The following is a 20,564-nucleotide window of genomic DNA, read 5'->3' on the forward strand; positions in this document are numbered from 1 at the left end:
CACAAGCCAGTCGATACATGGACCGATATTAACACACCACCCGGTCGTCCAATCATTTCAGACTGTGGATCAGAATCGTACAATATTTCAGAATACATAGATTTTCACTTAAAACCAATTGCAAATAGACATGAAAGCTTTGTGAAAAACACTGAAGATCTATCAAAATTATCAAAAACCAAAATCCCAAAAGATTCATTCTTGGTTACCCTTGATATTGACTCCATGTACACCAACATAGGTATTGATGCGGGCATTGATTCAGTTAAGAGAGCATTCGATAAGTACCCAGATACAAACAGACCAGATACGAACATTATTGAGCTGTTAGAATTAAGCCTAAAAGGAAATGATTTTGAGTTTGATGGAGAAATGTATCAGCAAGTGTGTGGTTGTGCTATGGGCAAACGTTTTAGTCCAAACTTTGCATCTATCTATGTCGCCGAATGGGAAGATGCTGCTTTAAAGAAATCGAGTAAAACACCTCTTTTGTACCTCAGATATCTCGACGATATACTTATCATTTGGCCACATTCTAAACAAGAATTTTGGAACTTTTTTGAGCTATTAAACCAACAGGATGACAATATCAAACTTAAGGCCACCATATCAGATAAATCAGTTGACTTTTTGGATGTAACAATTTATAAAGGTACACAGTTTGAAACATCAGGTTACCTAGACTACAAAGTGTTTTTCAAACCAACAGACACACACCAACTTCTCCACTGTAAGTCTTTTCACCCATGCCACACCTTTAAAGGCATTGTTAAATCTCAGATTATTAGATTTCACAGAAATTCGAGTAACAAACAGAATTTCAATGAGGCTTGTTCACTTTTATTTAGTGCTTTAAAACCTAGGGGATATTCAAAACGGTTTTTAAGAAAAATTAAATCTGAAACTGTTCGAGAATTAGAAAATCCCTTTAGGGCAACTGAAGACTATAAACCATACAAACTTCAGCATAACCAATCACCTCAAATAAGCACTGGCTCCTCTACTACTTGTGCCAAAACCAGGTGTAGACTTCACAACTTACTTAAAACGCAGTCGACTTTCAAAAGTCAACAGACCAAAATTGAATATCAAGTTCGGACAGACATGAACTGTGATTCGAAAAATGTAGTATATCTAATCACCTGTAATTTATGTAAAAAAACAGTACGTAGGACAAACGCAAAACCAACTGAGAATTAGAGCAGTTTGTCACAAGTATGATATTCGGCATGAAGTTGACACCCCTGTCGCCAATCACTTCAATCTACCTGACCATTCGTTAGATGAAAATTTTGAAATAATTCCAATTGAACAACCCCTGATACTTGGTTCAAAAGACGAAACAGACCTCTTGAGACTTGAACGAGAGGCCTTCTGGATTCGTACATTACAGACAAAACAGCCATTTGGAATCAACGTTGAATCTGGTAAAGCTGTAAAAAGAGATAAAATAATTTTTCCAATAATTTACAGTCGACGTAGCGTTGATATTGGTAAACTTATGAAGGAGGAGTTTTTAAATCTGCAAACTGTTATGAAAAACCCTATTACGGCACGTCCGGTTATTGCATATAGAACAAATCCAAGTCTCAAGGATATCTTAGTCTCCACCCGACTACACGCCGCTTAAGCCTCTAAGCCAATCCATTTTTCAGTGGTTGGTTTGTTGTTATCCCTTTCCTAACAATTTTTTTAAAAACAAATACATCGTATCCGGCTGTAAACAAAACATAGTACTAGCCAAATAAATTTAAAACAAGACCGAAAAACAGTTATATTTTGTATATCACAACGGTCAATTTAAAATCAATTTCGAATCCCTGGGGCAAAATTAGAAAATAACAATTTTTTAGTTTTAAAAAATTCCTGAGCCAGTGCGTTCATTCATTCTTAAATACATACATACATACATACGAACCAGGTCTGTCCACATCTGCATGCAAGTCAAACGTTTCCAAGCCATGGGGCCTTAGAACCGCGTGGTTGTTGGACCAGTACGAATATGGTCGACTAACGATCGTTCTATTTTCGTGGAACGTAGTTGGTCTGATTGGTAGCGTTTCCGTCCCAACAATTGCGGGCGATCGGGAGCCACAGGTTCGTGTCTCGGTAACGGCATGAGGAAATGTGTGAAGGCAATAAAGGATTTTAATATCCCCTGTGCCAGTGCGTCATTGAATATATGTATGTTTAAATAAAAAACCCGACATACATACAATAGAGATATTCAAAATATAAAATACTTTCATTCATACATACATGCATACATACATACGTAAAATCCATACGTACAAAATACATATTGTAAGTTGCCTCCTTACGTCAGTGTGTGTATATATGTATATATGTGATTTTCTGCAGCAATCTTTGACATTGTTATTTTATATTAAGCTGCGGTCCCTGGTTAGAGACCGCTCCAATATTACTTAACACTTTGACATTGTTATTGTATATTAAGCTGCGGTCCCTGGTTAGAGACCGCTCCAATATTACTTAACACTTTGACATTGTTATTGTATATTAAGCTGCGTGCGGTCCCTGGTTAGAAACCGCTCCAATATTACTTAACACTTTGACATTGTTATTGTATGTTAAGCTGCGGTCCCTGGTTAGAAACCGCTCCAATATTACTTAACACTTTGACATTGTTATTGTATGTTAAGCTGCGGTCCCTGGTTAGAGACCGCTCCAATATTACTTAACGCTGTTTTTGTCAAAATTAGACACCCTCCGTCCCGCTGGAAAGCTCCATAACGCTAGACCCCCAACATGTTACGTAACGTTTGGAGACACACCCACCCATCTCCCATTCACAAACAAGTCATGCGATTCGTGTAATTCTCTTTTTGTAGAAATAGTGTAGTGAACTGTAGTACTAAAGATAAAGCAATATATTAAACTAGCACATCTGAAGTTACAGTATAATTAAATCTAGAAGCAGAAATTTAGTTATAATGGAAATAGTTGTGTAGTTGCATAATGTAGTTTAATGATAAAATAGGCAACCTGAATACTACTTACCGTAATGAATACATATATTTCAGACAATGATAGTTCTTAGTAACATTTAGTGACATATTGGTCAATTTGTACGACCAAAAAGTGCTTGTTGGTAGAAAATACTGACTCAGATAATGCAGTGCAGTGCAAGAAGCATTTTATTGAGACTGTTGGAAAACTCTTTACCCTTGTTGTTACAGAATAAATGATTGAACTTTACAAAATTGTTGTGTCACCTTTGCCTTCTATGGTTATTTGGGAGGTTATTACCAGCCATTCACAAAACATTCAGACGTTCGGTCGTCACAATATACATACATATACATATATTATTCAAATTAGTTGCATTGCATAGTGTTATTTATCCTATAACTTACCCATGATATCCATGTCATAAACCCATGTGATGTTTAGTGTATTAACCCGAAGCATAATGATATGCAAATGTGTAAGGTCTCTAAGTGATGCGTTGTTGTGGATGGGTCATTTGCTTACAAGCCAACGAGGCCTGTGTACCGTGAAACGTTTTCAAAGATTTAGTTAAAATGCGTCACGTCAAGCTAATTTGTGCTAACCATGATGATATCATATTACATATGGTGGCGACTTTAGTACTGTGATTTACTAAAACATGAATTAAAATATTATTTTAGAAGTGTTATAGGACAAATAGAATACGCTCGTCTAGTTAACTAGCATTTGTCTCAGCAGATCCTTGACAAATATCGACTAACATAGACTCGGTTGATACGTTCCATATTAAAACAAAACCTACTCGTGACGAATCCTCTATAGACATTTTGTGTTTTGTTTTAGATACAGTATGGAAGGAGCGAAGAGGCCGCGTCACGATGTTGCACCTAGTCCGCCAGTGATGTCTCAGACTCAAGATGTACAACAGGCGTCAGCAATGGACTCACCTGCCTTTCAACCAGGTACACAGTCTACTGTTGTTGCAAATATTAATGTTCCTACCACATACATGCACGACTTGGGGAAACTGTCCCTCAGGCTAGTAAGTCCAGACTTATCGAGGAGCAGCATGTTATATAGCAGTCCCGCTAGAAGTCATGACACTGTCTCTGATTCCATCATACGTAAACTTAGGAGAAGAGTGACTGCTGATCATAAATTACATTATTTGCTGTCATGACCGTGAGAACGTATCAAAGCATACCACGCAGGTAAAATGAGTTCAACATAAGTATGTGTGTATGTGACCAATCCTGTGTTAGATAACAAATATGTAGATCTCCATTACCGATGTGTTAATGGATTTCATCTTTGTACGCAAGTTTTAGCATGATGTGAATACAACAATTACTGGACCAGAGCGCAGGAAGATCCTTACAAAAATGCGGCATCGAACAAGTACAAAGAAGTCTGCCGAGCGTACAAACGAAACGTTGTCAGGACTTTGACAAACTTTTAAACCGGCCTTGCATATTATATTATAAATACATGTATGTTGTAACTGGTCTGTGCAATATGTTACATCCAACTCAAGAATTGTACCAAGATCTAATTATGTGCTTTTTGACTATAACATTATCACATACGAATTCGTGAAGGATTCAATGTGGCAAATGGTAAGCATCCGGGTGCTAGATAGAATACCAATGACTGTTGTTCCTGTGGCCATACCTATAAAGCAATTTATACCAATACGAGTACACATACTGACCCGAGTGATCATTACCCGTTTTCTTTGTAACACGATAAGCACTGAAACAATTTCATCAAAATTTAAATCAATTAATATTAAAGTATTTGACGTAACTAATGTAATCGTCACCGTGGTAAACAGAAATACGAAAACACATCATTGTCATACAAGTTCTTTCGTTGGTGAAAGATTCTTTATTTCTGTTCTATGAATCTGGCTGACAGCAAATACAATTGTGACCTCTCATTCGTATTACTGTCCTGCCATACCTGATCAGCAGCTACAGAGACAACTACACCAGTCTCCATCCATATCACATATATACCTGGACCTTTTGTGTGGTGACAGATAATTTAAACATGCATATAGGTCATAGGGATATGTGAACCTCCCATCATAGCCCTACATTTCCCATACTATATATTTATATGCAGCTCATATCACATTTTTAACTTGAGGGACAGTGCATTAACAACAGTGATGACCGTACATGGATATATTTCTAGCTGCTCGGGTACACTCATACGGCAATTAGGTGGACGATTATGTTTAGCTATTGTCTGTAAGGGTTGGGAATTAAAACATGAGCAATAGTGTGTTACAGCGAAACACGAGATAAAATAATGATATAAAAGAGAAATGTTTGATACCAATATTTATACTTACCCTTCACATGCTCAGATTCTATATTCTGGCGTCAACAAGACGTTGTCGATTTCATGAACAGTATGAATGAGTGTAACCCAGATTTGTTTTTAAAGATATCAAGGACGCTTAATCACGTCCTTAATTTTGTTTCAGTGAAAATGGCAACCAAAGAATCCAAAGTCCAGTCCGGTTTTGTTGATAACTGGCAGAAAGGAAAGTCGGTTATTGAGAGTCTCAAATATTCACTGAAGGAAAAAATTATGTGTGATGTTACCTTCATTGTGGGAGAAAACCGGAAACGAATACAGGCTCACAGGTTCATACTGAGTCTGCGCAGCTGTGTATTCATGGCGATGCTGAAAGGACCTCTGGCGGAGCAGGATGACATTGAAATCCCAGATATCGAGTCTGATACATTTGAACAGGTTTTACAGTAAGTTGGCTATATCTATATGTTATGCGTTTCTCACAGCACATACCATGAGAGAGAGAGAGAGAGAGAGAGAGAGAGAGAGAGAGAGAGAGAGAGAGAGAGAGAGAGAGAGAGAGAGAGAGAGAGAGAGAGAGAGAGAGACTGATTCAGAGGAAACCTAATTCCACTACTATTTAATAGACAGACGTTACAGTAAATATATACATCAGTACATACATACATTACTGATTTAGCTTTATTCATTGCGATAGACTTGGGTTCGTGGTAAAAAACAATACAATCAAAAATTACTTGCAGCCACTTTCAGACCGAAACCTATTTCTGATTACAATATGTGCAATTTTGTCATTTTGTACCCACAAACCAATGCTTTGTTTAGGAATGCATAATGCAAAACCCTACGTTAGTAGCACACAGCTACTCGAAACAAAATAATAAACCACGAATCTAGGTGCGCTTAATAATGATTCATTGCATTAAACTCCAGTATTGTAATTTTAGCAGCTCGGCGGTCAATTGAAAATCATAAATGGGATCTGCAGAGGAAACATACTTAGCTAAGAGCATGTATGATGACAGTGTAAAAGAAGTCATGTAAACGAATTAACCCCACCACCACGCACACCCCCACCATACCTCCCTCCACCCCCATCGGGCCTTGTCCAAGAACACATATATGAAGACAAATCATAGCATAATTATGCATGTTGAAGATAAACAGCACATAATTATTGCATTCTTTTTCAGGTTTTTGTACACTGATGACATCATCATAGACGGGAACAACGTCGTCAGGCTATTTGTTATGTGCAATAAATACAACATCGACTATTTGGAAGAGAAATGTCTGAAATACATTTGGCAAAATGGCGACGCAGTTTTAAAATCTGATAGTTTCTGTGACCTCTGTCACGACTGTGTTGTGAAGGTTATAGAAGCTGATCAACTAAAAGCCAGCGAAGAGTCTGTTTTTGAAGCTTCCATCGCCTGGAGCGAGGCAGAGTGCATACGACAAGGAAGGGAGGTAACTCCAGAAAACAGACGCAGCGTTCTTGGTGATAGTATGCATCTGATTCGGTATTCTAAAATTGACCCAGAATATTTTGTGCAGAAAGTATCGCTGTCAAGTTTGTTGACGGAAGCTGAAGAAAACAAGATCTTCAGATCTTTCATCATACGAGGCGAGGATGTTTCACCATTTAGTTCACGCTACAGAAAAGGTACAAACAAAACTCGAATTGAAATCAATCGATTTGGTGAAATTAAGTCTACGTATACGAACAGTAAACAAACTACTCGTGAATGCATTGCTTTTCATCTGAATACCAGTGCAAAACTACAAGGATTTCAGTTGTATGGATCTACCTTACATGAATTCGCAGTTTCTACGAAACCTTCGAGTGATTATACCATAGATGTCGTCACAGCTTCTATCTGTGACACTACAACAGATGAAATAGTATCTGGATCGTCAGTATCGAAGAAGATTCAATCGAATAAAGTCATCTTTGACGTAGCTTTTCCTCGTCCTGTCCAGCTCAGTGAGAATAGAACGTATAATCTGATGGTCAACACCGAAAGAAAAACTGGATACGGTGTTGACCGTTCTTGGTCACAAGAGCCTTCGACTGAAGAAAGAATCTACTTCAGTGGTATGCAGGGCAAATCAGTTGTAAGACATGGCTCATTGACATGTTCCTTCCACAACTACAAGGAATGCAAACATTTCAAAGGAGAGAACAGCACTTGTGTTGAAACTGGACAGATACCATGTTTAAAATTCTTGCTGTAACAATCTTAGCTAGTGCGGCAACGATAAACAAGTATGCCGGTATACCGCGACAATTGATCTGCTCGATACGAACCGCGGTACAGTTTTGCGTATCGCGATTTTTACACGCTAGATTTTACTTGTATCTTATTTGACTTGAAATAGGCAAACAAACAAACAAACCAAAACCCCGTCATTTTATTAATTAGTGATGACAGGAAATGTAACAATCACGTCAACCGTAGTCGGCTTACTTGTTGGCATACGAAGTGATAGGTCGGTTATACTTGGTTCTAACTTCTAAACAAAACGTGTTAAAAGTCCAATACAAATAACCAGTTAACTATAATTACAAATAAATGTTTTGTTATTTACACATTATTATTCATTGTTCATTTACGTTGGAATACGGCTACGACTATCATCTTCAAAGAAATAGACCAACAAATCAGAATCGCACTTCGCTGTTTTTCCCTGAAATCGGAATACTCGTTCAAAACACCTCGGCCAATAACCTCTAGTTCGGTCGATCTGCCGAAACATTGCGACTCAATACGTACATTTCCGTGTCAAGCGAGCAGCAACGATAGTAAGGATTTCCGAGTGTGACAATTTGTAAATAGATTGACACCGTCACAGCGGTGTTCTAGTAGACTAGTATTGTGTTAAAAAATAAAAATGACCATGAAGAACATTATGCTACTAATAAATATCGTGGTTTCTATAACCATTTAGGTCTATGATGGAATCAATATTACAGATATTTAGATTTATATACTTAGTATTATTTATTTAACTCATCCTAGCTAATATTTGCTTCCATAAATTGTTTTGCAATCCATTTTAAGACGACTGCCCTGAGGTTGCTGCCATTGAGAGAGCGGTGGTCTCGTGGTTAAGCCATCGGACACAATGCTGGTTGGTACATGGTTCGCAGCCCGGTACAGTCTCCCACCCAGTGCGAGTTATAACGACACACTGGGTAGGTGTAAGGCCACTACACCCTCTTACCTCTCATTAACCGCTAACCAAGTAATAACTAACCAACTGTGCTCGATAGACAGACCAGGTAGTTAAGGTGTGTACCCAGGACAGCGTGCTTGAACCTTAATTGGATATAAGCACAACACTTGAAGTGAATGGCCAGTAAAGAAAAGAAAAAACAAACAAACATAGAGCATTTCTTCTTTGCGTGTGTGTTTTGTTTCTAGATGTACTAATGCTTGCAAATAGCCCAATAATGTCGTGTATACGATAACAATATAGAATAGGGAATAAAATGAAGATTGACAAACTCTACGCTGTGTCGTAGAGTAATCATATCGTTTCTTCGACATACACGTGCATGAACCAAGAACAAATTGCCCTCAATTCTTAATTATCACAAAAGGGCGAAGCATATCATTCCAACTGCTCATGTTTTACTACTTGAGCAAATAATTAAAATCCAACAAAACTGAATGGCCAAACCTCACCCACCAAACTGGTCTAGGCGAAAATTCCCCAACCTCTAATATACCCCCAATCACCCAGTGACCGACTTTAAAGATACTATTATTAGATTATTGGTATAGCTAAATGTTTCCGAGTACCTGTTAAAGCATTTCTTTTCGTTGTGTTTTGTTTTAAGTGGGTTTGTTTGTTGTTTTTGTTACTTTTGTTTTTTTCTCTTCTTTTCCATTGACTAGCAATGAGTAGGGTTGGTTTATAATATGCAATGCGTTGCTGATCGTGTTAGTGTTTGCAATAGTTCAAATTTCGTTTTACTTCGTTTATACGGAAACAATTGGAAGATGAAATTAAAAATCCAGGTTCGGTTATCAAAGTCGCATTGAGTGTACAAACAATGTAATTCTAAATATGGAAATGCATTTAATAGATGATGTTAGTTGATAAAGCGTTTCTATGTTTTTTTCTACCCGGCGGCTTCCCTTAATTAAATATACGTATATTTGGTACTTGTCGTATCCAGTTATTTTTGTTTATTACATATACGTATTTAAGGTATTTATCGTATCCAGCTGATTTTATTTATAATATATACGTATATTAGGTATTTATCGTATCCAGTGGGTTTTATTTACAACATATACATATATTAAATATATATCATATTCAGCGGGTTTTATTTATAACATATACGTATATTAGGTATTTGTCGTATCCAGTAGGTTTTATTTATAACATATACGTATATTAGGTATTTATCATATCCAGTGGGTTTTATTTATAACATATACGTATATTAGGTATTTATCCTATCTAGTGGGATGTATTTATATCATATACGTATATTAGGTATTTATCGTATCCAGTAGGTTTTATTTATAACATATACGTATATTAGGTATTTATCGTATCCAGTGGGTTTTATTTATAGCATATACGTATATTAGTTATTTATCCTATCTAGTGGGATGTATTTATATCATATACGTATATTAGTTATTTATCGTATCCAGTGGGTTTTACGTGTATTAGGTATTTATCCTATCCAGTGGGTTTTATTTATAACATATACGTATATTAGGTATTTATCGTATCCAGTAGGTTTTATTTATAACATATACGTATATTAGGTATTTATCGTATCCAGTAGGTTTTTATTTATAATATATACGTATATTAGTTATTTATCGTATCCAGTGGGTTTTATTTATAACATATACGTATATTAGGTATTTATCATATTCAGTAGGTTTTATTTATAACATATACGTATATTAGGTATTTGTCATATCCAGTGGGTTTTATTTATAACACATACGTATATTAGATATTTGTCATATCCAGTGGGTTTTATTTATAACACATACGTATATTAGGTATTTGTCATATCCAGTGGGTTTTATTTATAACATATACGTATATTAGGTATTTGTCATATCCAGTGGGTTTTATTTATATCATATACGTATATTAGGTATTTATCATATCCAGTGGGTTTTATTTATAACACATACGTATATTAGGTATTTATCATATCCAGTGGGTTTTATTTATAACACATACGTATATTAGGTATTTATCATATCCAGTGGGTTTTATTTATAACATATACGTATATTAGGTATTTGTCATATCCAGTGGGTTTTATTTATATCATATACGTATATTAGGTATTTACCATATCCAGTGGGTTTTATTTATAACACATACGTATATTAGGTATTTATCGTATCCGGTGGGTGTGTTTAATGGCAGATGTGTGTATGACATATATTTAAAACATTTTTTTATTGTGATATATTACAGTTATATAGCTTGTACATATATATGCCTTTAGCTTCAAAACGACCAACCGTGTTTTAGGTGGTATATAATAGCTTTCACTGTATTACAGCGTGTTGATGTCTGTGTGTTGCTTTATTGTTTATGCTAACTTACGCACTATTTACAACTATTTGCATAAATTATCAATTGTTGCAAAATTCAATGCGATTTTGGTCGTCTTGGTCTTCGTAGTAGTTCTACATTGTCTGCAAATTGGGTCAGTTGATTTAAATATGAATATGCATATTGTTGTGGTTGGTACACCTATATGTTTGTTTGTTTGAGAGAGAGAGAGAGAGAGAGAGAGAGAGAGAGAGAGAGAGAGAGAGAGAGAGAGAGAGAGAGAGAGAGAGAGAGAGAGAGAGAGAGAGAGAGAGAGAGAGAGAGAGAGAGAGAGAGACAGAGAGACCTACAGACATAGAGAGAGAGAGAGAGAGAGAGAGAGAGAGAGAGAGAGAGAGAGAGAGAGAGAGAGAGAGAGAGAGAGAATGACAGAGGTCAGATTATCGACCTTTATTGTTAGTGCTCGTAAATAAAGTAAATATTACCAAGAACATTTTAGAACATATGTATCGTCTGTTTTGTTTGATAATAACTATCTTCCAGCTGTCAATAAAAGTTATTTATCAACTGCACTTTTCATTGATATGCCTGGCATTGTGTTACTTGTACACAGCGTAACACAAACAGGAACCAGCATCTTCAGAATGAAAGAAAGAAAGAAAGAAATGTTTTATTTAACGACGCACTCAACACATTATTTTACGGTTTTATGGCGTCAGACATATGGTTAAGGACCACACAGATTTTGAGAGGAAACCCCCTGTCGCCACTACATGGGCTACTCTTCCGATTAGCAGCAAGGGATCTTTTATTTGCGGTTCCCACAGGCAGGATAGCACAAACCATGGCCTTTGTTGAACCAGTTATGGATCACTGGTCGGTGCAAGTGATTTACACCTACCCATTGAACCATGCGGAACACTCACTCAGGCCTCGACTGGGATCCGAACCCAGTACCTACCAGCCTGTAGACCGATGTTCTACCATGACGCCACCGAGGCCGGTCTTCAGAATGAATGACATAGATTATCTAACGGCCACTTATGTATTATTCTCAATGTATACCGATGGTAATAAAAAGAGCGTTGCCGTAAGGGTTAAGGGCGTGGCGTCTAGGTTCCAAGTATTAGATTTTCTTCACCCATAATTCGTTGAGGTTGAAGAACGGGTTGCTGTGTGAGGTGGCCTATGGGTGAGATGTAGCTCAGTGGTAGAGCGCTCACCTGGGATGTGATGTTTCCTATCATCTGGCGCATTCCATCTACTTGGTTCTTCGCTTGCTACCAACAGTATTCGATCCCTTGGTATACAAAAGCGCCGTGGTATGTCCTGTCTTCCAAAAAGAGAGTAAATATAATTGACGCCTTGCTCTGTCTCGGTAGGGATAGCTTGCGCTGTAACAGCGGCTGTTTTCTGTAGACGAAATATAAAACTATATCAAGTTAAAAAGGTGAAGGTTTATTCGTTTAGCTACACCACTAGAGTACATTTATTTGTTCGTCATCGGATCTTGGATGTGAGACCTTTAGTAATTCTGACATAATACATTCCAATCAGTAGCTATGGATCTTTTGTATTCACTTTTCCACAGACAGGACAGAACATACCACGACATTTGACATACCAGCCGTGAATTAGTGAATATGTACAAGACTGCTCAAGGTGGGAGCCCCTACCTGTACCCTGTACACGAACTCGGTACCTACCAGCTGTCAGTTCAGAGCCGTTCGTCGTTAGTGCTTAGTGACAGGGAAGTCGGTGTAGTGCTCGTCAACATACCCACTGAACACTGGAAGATTGCTCAAGGTGGGATCCCCTACCTGTACACGAAGTCGGTGTAGTGCTCGTCAACCATTTTTACAGAACCATGGACGCCTACTCAAGGTGGGAGCCCCTTCCTGTATACGAACCTGGTACCTACCAGCTGTCAGTTCAGAACCGTTCGTCGTTAGTGCTTAGTGACAGAGAAGTGGGTATAATGATATCTAAAATTTCCACTGCACCATGAAGCCTACTCAAGGTGGGAGCCCCTTCCTGGATATGAGCTCGGTACTTACCAGCCTTATGGTAAATAGCTGGGCTACGACACCAATGAGGCCGGTTCATGGGACTACTCATAAGGTAGCACTAAACCAAATAACTTCCGGCTAGGTCAAAGTTCGAGGTGCATCGAACTTTTGATAGAGAATTTAACACCACAAGTCATGCGATTGGTTATAAATGTGAGTTTGTTGATTGTAACAAAATAGTTTCATCTGGGCAAAAAATGTATGCAATTGTATTTCATCTAGTACCACTGTGTTAAGTAGCCGTGTGCTTGAAACATGTACGAGATACCTGTACAAAAATACTCAAATTGTGTGCGAAACTAGGGGTGTTGTAAAAACATCTGGTTATACCGAAAATGAGCCATGAAAGGTACCATTTTCTTCAGTTAATACTTTGAGGTAGGGGTTGTAGTACTGATATTTATGGGTCATAGTTTGGTTGATATATTGCATATAGTGTTTTTAAACACAAACGTTAACATGGTCGCCTATGTGATTTTATTTGGTATAGTCTTACCTATAGGCTGCATGGTACCAAAGAAGAGAGTTCCATGTCAAAGTTCGAGGTGCACCGTCAAATATTTACGGAGTAAAAACAGCTGTGCGTGTGTTTTGTGACATTGGTAATTTGTGCAAATGCTATTACCTATTGACAATAAATAAATACACTTTTACTTGTTATACAATTGTCATGCAGTATATACCAGAGGTTCAAACTAGTGCGGGGTACCACCAAAACTGGAACTGCAATTTTCAGCAAAATGAGGGTTGCTATTAAAAACATTAATTAAATCTCTTAAATGGTATGTGACCCTCCATTTCCCTGCAGGTAGCTTAGATGTGAGGTGCCACGTTGTTATTGCTCTACTTTCTGGGTGTGTTAATACGCTCTTTGTATCAATTTTATTAGTAAACGTTAACATTATCGACAATAGGAATTTATGTGGTCTGTTAGCACCTATAAATACATAATCACTAAGGGAAGTAACTGCAAAACGTCTTTCAGCGTATCATTCACGAGGTTATTTCTCACTAATACATAACTCCAAGCAACTGATAAAAAGTAAAAAGTAGGTCATACTCCGGTTTTGACAATTGTAGCAGATAGTGTCGTTCACAATTAATGGGCTGTAAACTGTCACAATGTGTTGACTAAAGTAATGTCGGAAATAGAATAAAAATGATTTTCGTTAATTATAGCTTTCATATTAAACTGACAAGTAAATATTTTGTAAATACCTATTTAATGATACTCTACCTAATTTAGCATTTACTTGTTTGGGCTCTCATTGATGTACAAGGTGGTGTTTACTTTTGAAAATAAAATGAAGATGTCAGAAAACAGGAGATTTGTGATCTTTATTGGAACAGACTATAACACATTTTGATGCATATGTGTCAATTTCATTTACCCTTAAACAAACTGTTAATTTAAAATGGCAAGATAACTGATTATTTTCAATTGCAGCATAAATTATTAATTTTGACCAGCATATGTAGTGAATATAAATTCAATATAAATACAGTAGACATTTACACAATATTGCAACCACTTAAAGGTGCTATATCAGAAGTTATATGTGAACATCTGTTTGTGATAAATATTCTCCAATAAAAATGTATTTTCTACTAGTAGATAAAATCATTTCCTATAATCATGTATGGGCATATAGTCTTTAAATGTTAAAGCAAAATTTAATAAAAACATGATTTGCAATAGCTGTCATTATGCAACTTTGAGATAGCACCTTTAGTACCGGAAAATAGATCACACACTCAGAATGGTTCTTGACAGTTTTGCTCAAAAGTTACTTAAACATGTCCACAAATATTTTGTTTTGGAGAGGAATAGGGGTAAACCATCATCAGAAACGGTCCCTCACATATTGTAACAGCAATGAAATTGACATATGTTGACCAAACTTTGTTATAGTCTGTTCCAATAAAGTGCACAAATCACATATTTCTTTTAATTTCAAGAGTAAACACCACCTTGCACATCAATGAGAGCCAAAACAAGTAAATGCTAAATTAGGTAGACTACAATTAAATATATATTTACAAAATATTTACTCGTATGTATAATATGTAAGAAATAACGACGAAAATCATTTTTATTCTATTTCCGACAGCACTTTAGTAAAGTTGATTAATTGTTCAGCTGGCGCGTTTGTTTAGGGGCGTGGGTGGGTAGGTGTTTTTTTTTTTATATATATCAAAGACTTCGTTATTTTGTATGTTTGTTTGTGTGTCTCGTTCTCTTCCTCTCTCATCCCTCTCTTACCTATACACCTGTACATATTTCACTGAATATACAGTATGTTCACATGTGTGTGTGTGTGTGTGTGTGTGTGTGTGTGTGTGTGTGTGTGTGTGTGTGTGTGTGTGTGTGTGTGGTGTTTCGTTGTTTTTGGGTTATTTTACGGTTTCTTTTTACAATGTTGTTTCGTTGGGGGGGGGGGGGGGGCGTCAAACTGATTCTTTTTATATCAGTTTATTTTCGTGCTTATAGGCAGATGCTCTTCAAGAACGCTCTCCTGGACACAGCCGTCAGCTATCTGAGCTGTATTTCCAGGTCGAAGGTTAACGGTAATTGGTAATGGATATTATGAAATAATTTGGTGTAGTAGTCATGCAACGCCTTCGAGCCGACAACAACACGCTCTGAGTGGAAGTTGACACCAGGATACGAACCCAGTACCTGTCAGCCACAGACATCCTCCAAATCCATAATTTGCAGTTAATGACGGAACAAAACGCTTTACCGTGTGATGGGCTGTATTCTGAACCACGTCGCCGGCATCTATTTAGTATCTTTCTTCTTTCTTTTTTATATATATTTTATTTATGTATTTACTTATTTATTTTATAGATTCTGTTTATTTTATTTATTCATTTAGTTATTTATTCATTCATTCATTCATTCATTCATTCATTCATTAATTCATTCATTCATTCTTTCATTCGTTCATTCGTTCATTGCTTCATTGCTTCATTGATTGATTCATTGATTCATTGATTCATTCACTCACTCACTCACTTGTTTATTTATTTATTTATTTATTTTATACAATAGCACTTGACACCATAATCCTGTACATTTCACGTATCATGTATACATTGGAAAAACTTAAAACAATAGCAAAAATTGAATTTTATTGCAAATAAATAGACAATGAAGTTTTTAATTAGTATACAGTGGTAATGCAGTATAAAAGGTTAAAACCAGTGCAGTGCACCAATAACAAATGAAACTGCGATTCCAAGAAACATGAGGAGAGTGTTTAAAGGGGACTGTCCTGCGTTAGCTGCCATTGTATCATGTGAATATTCGGACCTTTCTGATAACTAAAATTACATACTAAAGATATATTATTGGTTAGAATATCAGAATCTGTATAAACAAGGTGTTTATTATGGTCGTCCTAATGTTTGCAGTACCAGATTTTCCCCTACAATAATTGGGTACGTAAAATCCAAACTGTAATCAAGTAAAATGAAAAACTACTGCTACAAACATTCGAAATACATTGGATATGCATACACTGCAGAGGCGGATCTAGGAGGCTGTGGGGGTGGCAGGGCCACGCCCCCCCCCCTAAATTTTGCGACAGTTATAATTTTATTAAATATTAATTTTAATGTTTTACGATCCCCTTCAAACCTCCCTCAAAGTTCGCTTGGCATTCCGCCTCATGTCTTTGCCCCCATTCACCCCCAATGGATTGTATGGACCCGCCACTGCACTGGTATTCTAAATAAGAACATGTATTTAAATGTTTAATGTTAGTCACCAAAAAATATATCACCTTGGCTTACAATTACTTCAAACGCTTTACTTAAACATTTTTTAAATGTCTTACATATCACATGTCCCGCCCTCCATCCCCCTCCCTACCCCTATTATCGTACAGGTAGGATACATGTGAGTTGTCTCACTTTTTATTGGTGCACTGTCTGGGTGTGTTGACTGTTAACATTATCGGCGATAGAAAGTTAAAGTGTTTTGGGGTTTAATTAATCATTGGCTATTGGATGTGAAACATTTGGTAATTCTGACACGTAGTCATCAGTAGAAACCCGCAATATGTTTCCTAATGCAGCAAGGGCTATTTTATATGAATTTCCCTCAGACAGAAAAACACATACCACGACTTTTGTCCAGTCATGGTGCACTGATTGGAACGAGCGAAAAAAAAGAAAGAAAAAAGCACCTCAAGCGAACACTCAGCTGAATGGAGGTGATTCGATCCTGTGACGCAAGCACCTCAAGCGAACACTCAACCGACTGAGCTAAATATCGCAATCCCGCCCCCAGCGATAGAAATGTATTAACATAATTATATTTATTTAACTCTGAGGCAAATATGTTCAAATAACTATTAGCGAACGTATGTGTCTCCTCCGACTTTTACACCGCAAGTCACATTGTAAAGATACCGGCCTCGGTGGCGTCGTGGCAGGCCATCGGTCTACAGGCTGGTAGGTACTGGGTTCGGATCCCAGTCGAGGCATGGGATTTTTAATCCAGATACCGACTCAAACCCTGACTGAGTGCTCCGCAAGGCTCAATGGGTAGGTGAAAACCACTTGCACCGACCAGTGATCCATACCTGGTTCAACAAAGGCCATGGTTTGTGCTATCCTGCCTGTGGGAAGCGCAAATAAAAGATCCCTTGCTGCTAATCGGAAGAGTAGCCCATGTAGTGGCGACAGCGGGTTTCCTCTCAAAATCTGTGTGGTCCTTAACCATATGTCTGACGCCATATAACCGTAAATAAAATGTGTTGAGTGCGTCGTTAAATAAAACATGTATTTCCATTGTAAAGACCTAATTTCGTTCACAGCGTAAACAGAAAGAACACACAGTGAGCTGGTTTTCCTAGAAACGTCAACACGATACCGGGGAGTAGTTCAGAGTCCAGGCAGACATTTTGAAGGTGAATCACTCGAAAGTAAGTTCAGATCTTAATACTGTAACCCATAAAATACACTATGTGCTCGATTATGTATGTATGCATGCAGGTTATTCCGAATACTCTGCCGTTAGAGAGATAAACAAACAACTGGACGGTTATGGTCGATCAAATGTCCGTCTAGCTCTTGAACGGCAGAGTACTCAGGCTAGTATGTATGTGTATACGTAAACGCATACTATGTATATTATAATGCAGGACATAAAATTTGGCACGAACGATGTTGTCGTTCGTCTGGCTGTTATACAAAACCAATATCAACATAAACGACCGATTGTTCGTGCAAAAGCTGTAATCGTTCGTCAGAAAATTTTCAAATACGTCTTGGCTAATTAATAAGATAACGTGCCTACATTGCCGGTACAAGGTAATCTGTTTGAAATCAGCATCGCGGTCGGGTTTTTTTAACCAATAAAATAAACACATATCCTACTTTTTCTTTATTTTTTAACCATTATCTTATCCTAAACTAGTTTTAAATGTAAAACACTACATGGATAAAAACATTTGGGATTTCCTATGATTTAATCACTTCCAATTTCGTTTGGCGGTTTAAAATAAAAATAAATTAATACCTACGAAATTACTTAAGGCAGAAATTTATATTTAGCTACTGCGAAACATTAGGATGACAAGAAATGTATTGGATTTACAGATACTCATATTCTAATCAAGACAATGTAAGTAAATTATAATGGCACGGAGGCACATTTTTTATTGTGTTTACTATATTAAATTTTATAAAATCATACATACATACATAGTGTGGGTTATCCCCCCACCCCAAATAAAACCCTGGCTACGTCAGTGTGTATACGTGTATATGTGTTTTTCTATGTGTTATCCATGCATGTGTTTGTGTGTGTGTGTATCTGTGTGTGTGTGTGTGTGTGTTTGTGTGTGTGTGTGTGTGTGTGTGTGTGTGTGTGACACTGTTTGTCAAAATTAGACACCCTCCATCCCGCTGTAAAGCTCCGTAACGCTAGACCCAAACATAATACGTAACGCTTGGAGACACACCTACCCACCTCCCATTCACAAACAAGTCATGCGATTGGTGTAATATAATGTTAACGTAGTGTTTTGCGACCGGCCTCGGTGACGTCGTGGCTAGGCCATCGGTCTACAGGCTGATAGGTACTGGGTTCGGATCCCAGTCGATGCATGGGATTTTTAATCCAGATACCGACTCCAAACCCTCAGTGAGTGCTCCGCAAGGCTCAATGGGTAGGTGTAAACCACTTGCACCGACCAGTGATCCATAACTGGTTCAACAAAGGACATGGTTTGTGCTATCCTGCCTGTGGGAAGCGCAAATAAAAGATTCCTTGCTGCCTGTCGTAAAAGAGTAGCTTATGTGGCGACAGCGAGTTTCCTCTAAAAAAGAGTGTCCGAATGACTATATGTTTGACGTCCAATAGCCGATGATAAGGTTAAAAAATAAATGTGCTCTAGTGACGTCGTTAAATAAAACCCCCTGCGCGTGCTGTAACCTCACCGTGGTGCAGGGGTGTAACATTCTCTTTGAGAATGGCCAATACAGCACAAATTGAAGTTTAGAGTAAAATTCGGTGTCCGTAAAATTCTGTGATATTTGTATTTGTATTTTTGTACAGTTCTTTACACTGTTTTTGTTTAAACCTTGAATTTTTATATTGATGTTGATCATCACTTTATTTATTTGCATTACCATAGTTTGACATCCAATAGCCGATGTATTTTTCGTGCTGGGGTGTCGTAAAACATTCATTCATTCATTCATTCGTTAAATAAAACAAACTTGTTTGTGTTTGTTTTGCGAAAAGGCGTACTGGCTACTATTTCTGTAAATGGGGGGTGGGGTGGCAGGGAGTTTTTTACCCGAATCAATTGAACATGCCCGAATCTCCATAACAACATAGCATTATTACAAAACGGCCTGATATGGTTCCACACGAATGACGAGGCATGTGTACATGAATTACAACTATTTGGGAGGGAACACATGGTACACAAATCTCAGGTTTGCACGTTTTCCCCGAATATCTCCGATTTTGCCGGAATTTGAGGTTTTGCTCCAGCACTAGGAGCGCAATTGCCCCGACCCTGCCTCACTTCCCCCTCCCTGTCTTGTACGGTTATGGGTTTGCGATTTGTGAAAGCAGATATCCATTTCAACTCGAATCAGAATCTTTATTGCGAGTATACATCTAGCTATAACTACCTACGTAAAACATTGTCACCGTGACAAAGCATTTATGAAAAACGATTTTAATAATTAAAAAAAGTGCGTTACGTAACGCTGTTAAATACCACACACACACACACACACCCGTAACGCTACATGACATTTGAACCTACAGCCCCCCCCCCCCCCCCCCCAAGCGTTACATAATACTTGAATGGCCCCATAACGTATTTTTAAAATCGTTTGATAATGTAAAATACATACAAACAAATGTGCACGTTTAATAACCCGGTGTACTGACCCTCCCCCACCCCTCCCGGGCCAGAGAGACGGGTTTATTTTTTTTTATTTTTTTTTTTTGGGGGGGGGGGGGGTTGGTGTGTTGTTGTTTGTTTGTTTTTTTTTGTTTTGTTTTTGGGGGGGGGGGGGTGTTAATTGAAATCAGACATAACTTAAATGTTATTGTTTAGAGTATCCGTGTTCGTACATGTGAACATCCGTACTGTGTCTGTGTTCATA

General features: G+C 37.5%; 1 protein-coding gene across 1 annotated transcript; it reads left to right on the forward strand.

Annotated features, from left to right (window-relative positions):
- Positions 1-3,816: 3,816 nt before the first annotated feature.
- On the forward strand, positions 3,817-7,539 carry LOC121392003 (BTB/POZ domain-containing protein 2-like; the record flags this gene model as incomplete). The annotated part of the gene is made up of 3 exons (XM_041523421.1): positions 3,817-3,935; positions 5,468-5,747; positions 6,495-7,539. Coding segments are annotated over 3 exons (1,444 nt in total), but the record flags the coding sequence as incomplete, so codon positions are not given.
- Between the last annotated feature and the right edge of the window lie 13,025 nt (positions 7,540-20,564).

Source organism: Gigantopelta aegis, unplaced genomic scaffold, assembly GCF_016097555.1.
Source record: "Gigantopelta aegis isolate Gae_Host unplaced genomic scaffold, Gae_host_genome ctg3249_pilon_pilon:::debris, whole genome shotgun sequence".
Lineage (NCBI taxonomy): Eukaryota > Metazoa > Mollusca > Gastropoda > Neomphalida > Peltospiridae > Gigantopelta > Gigantopelta aegis.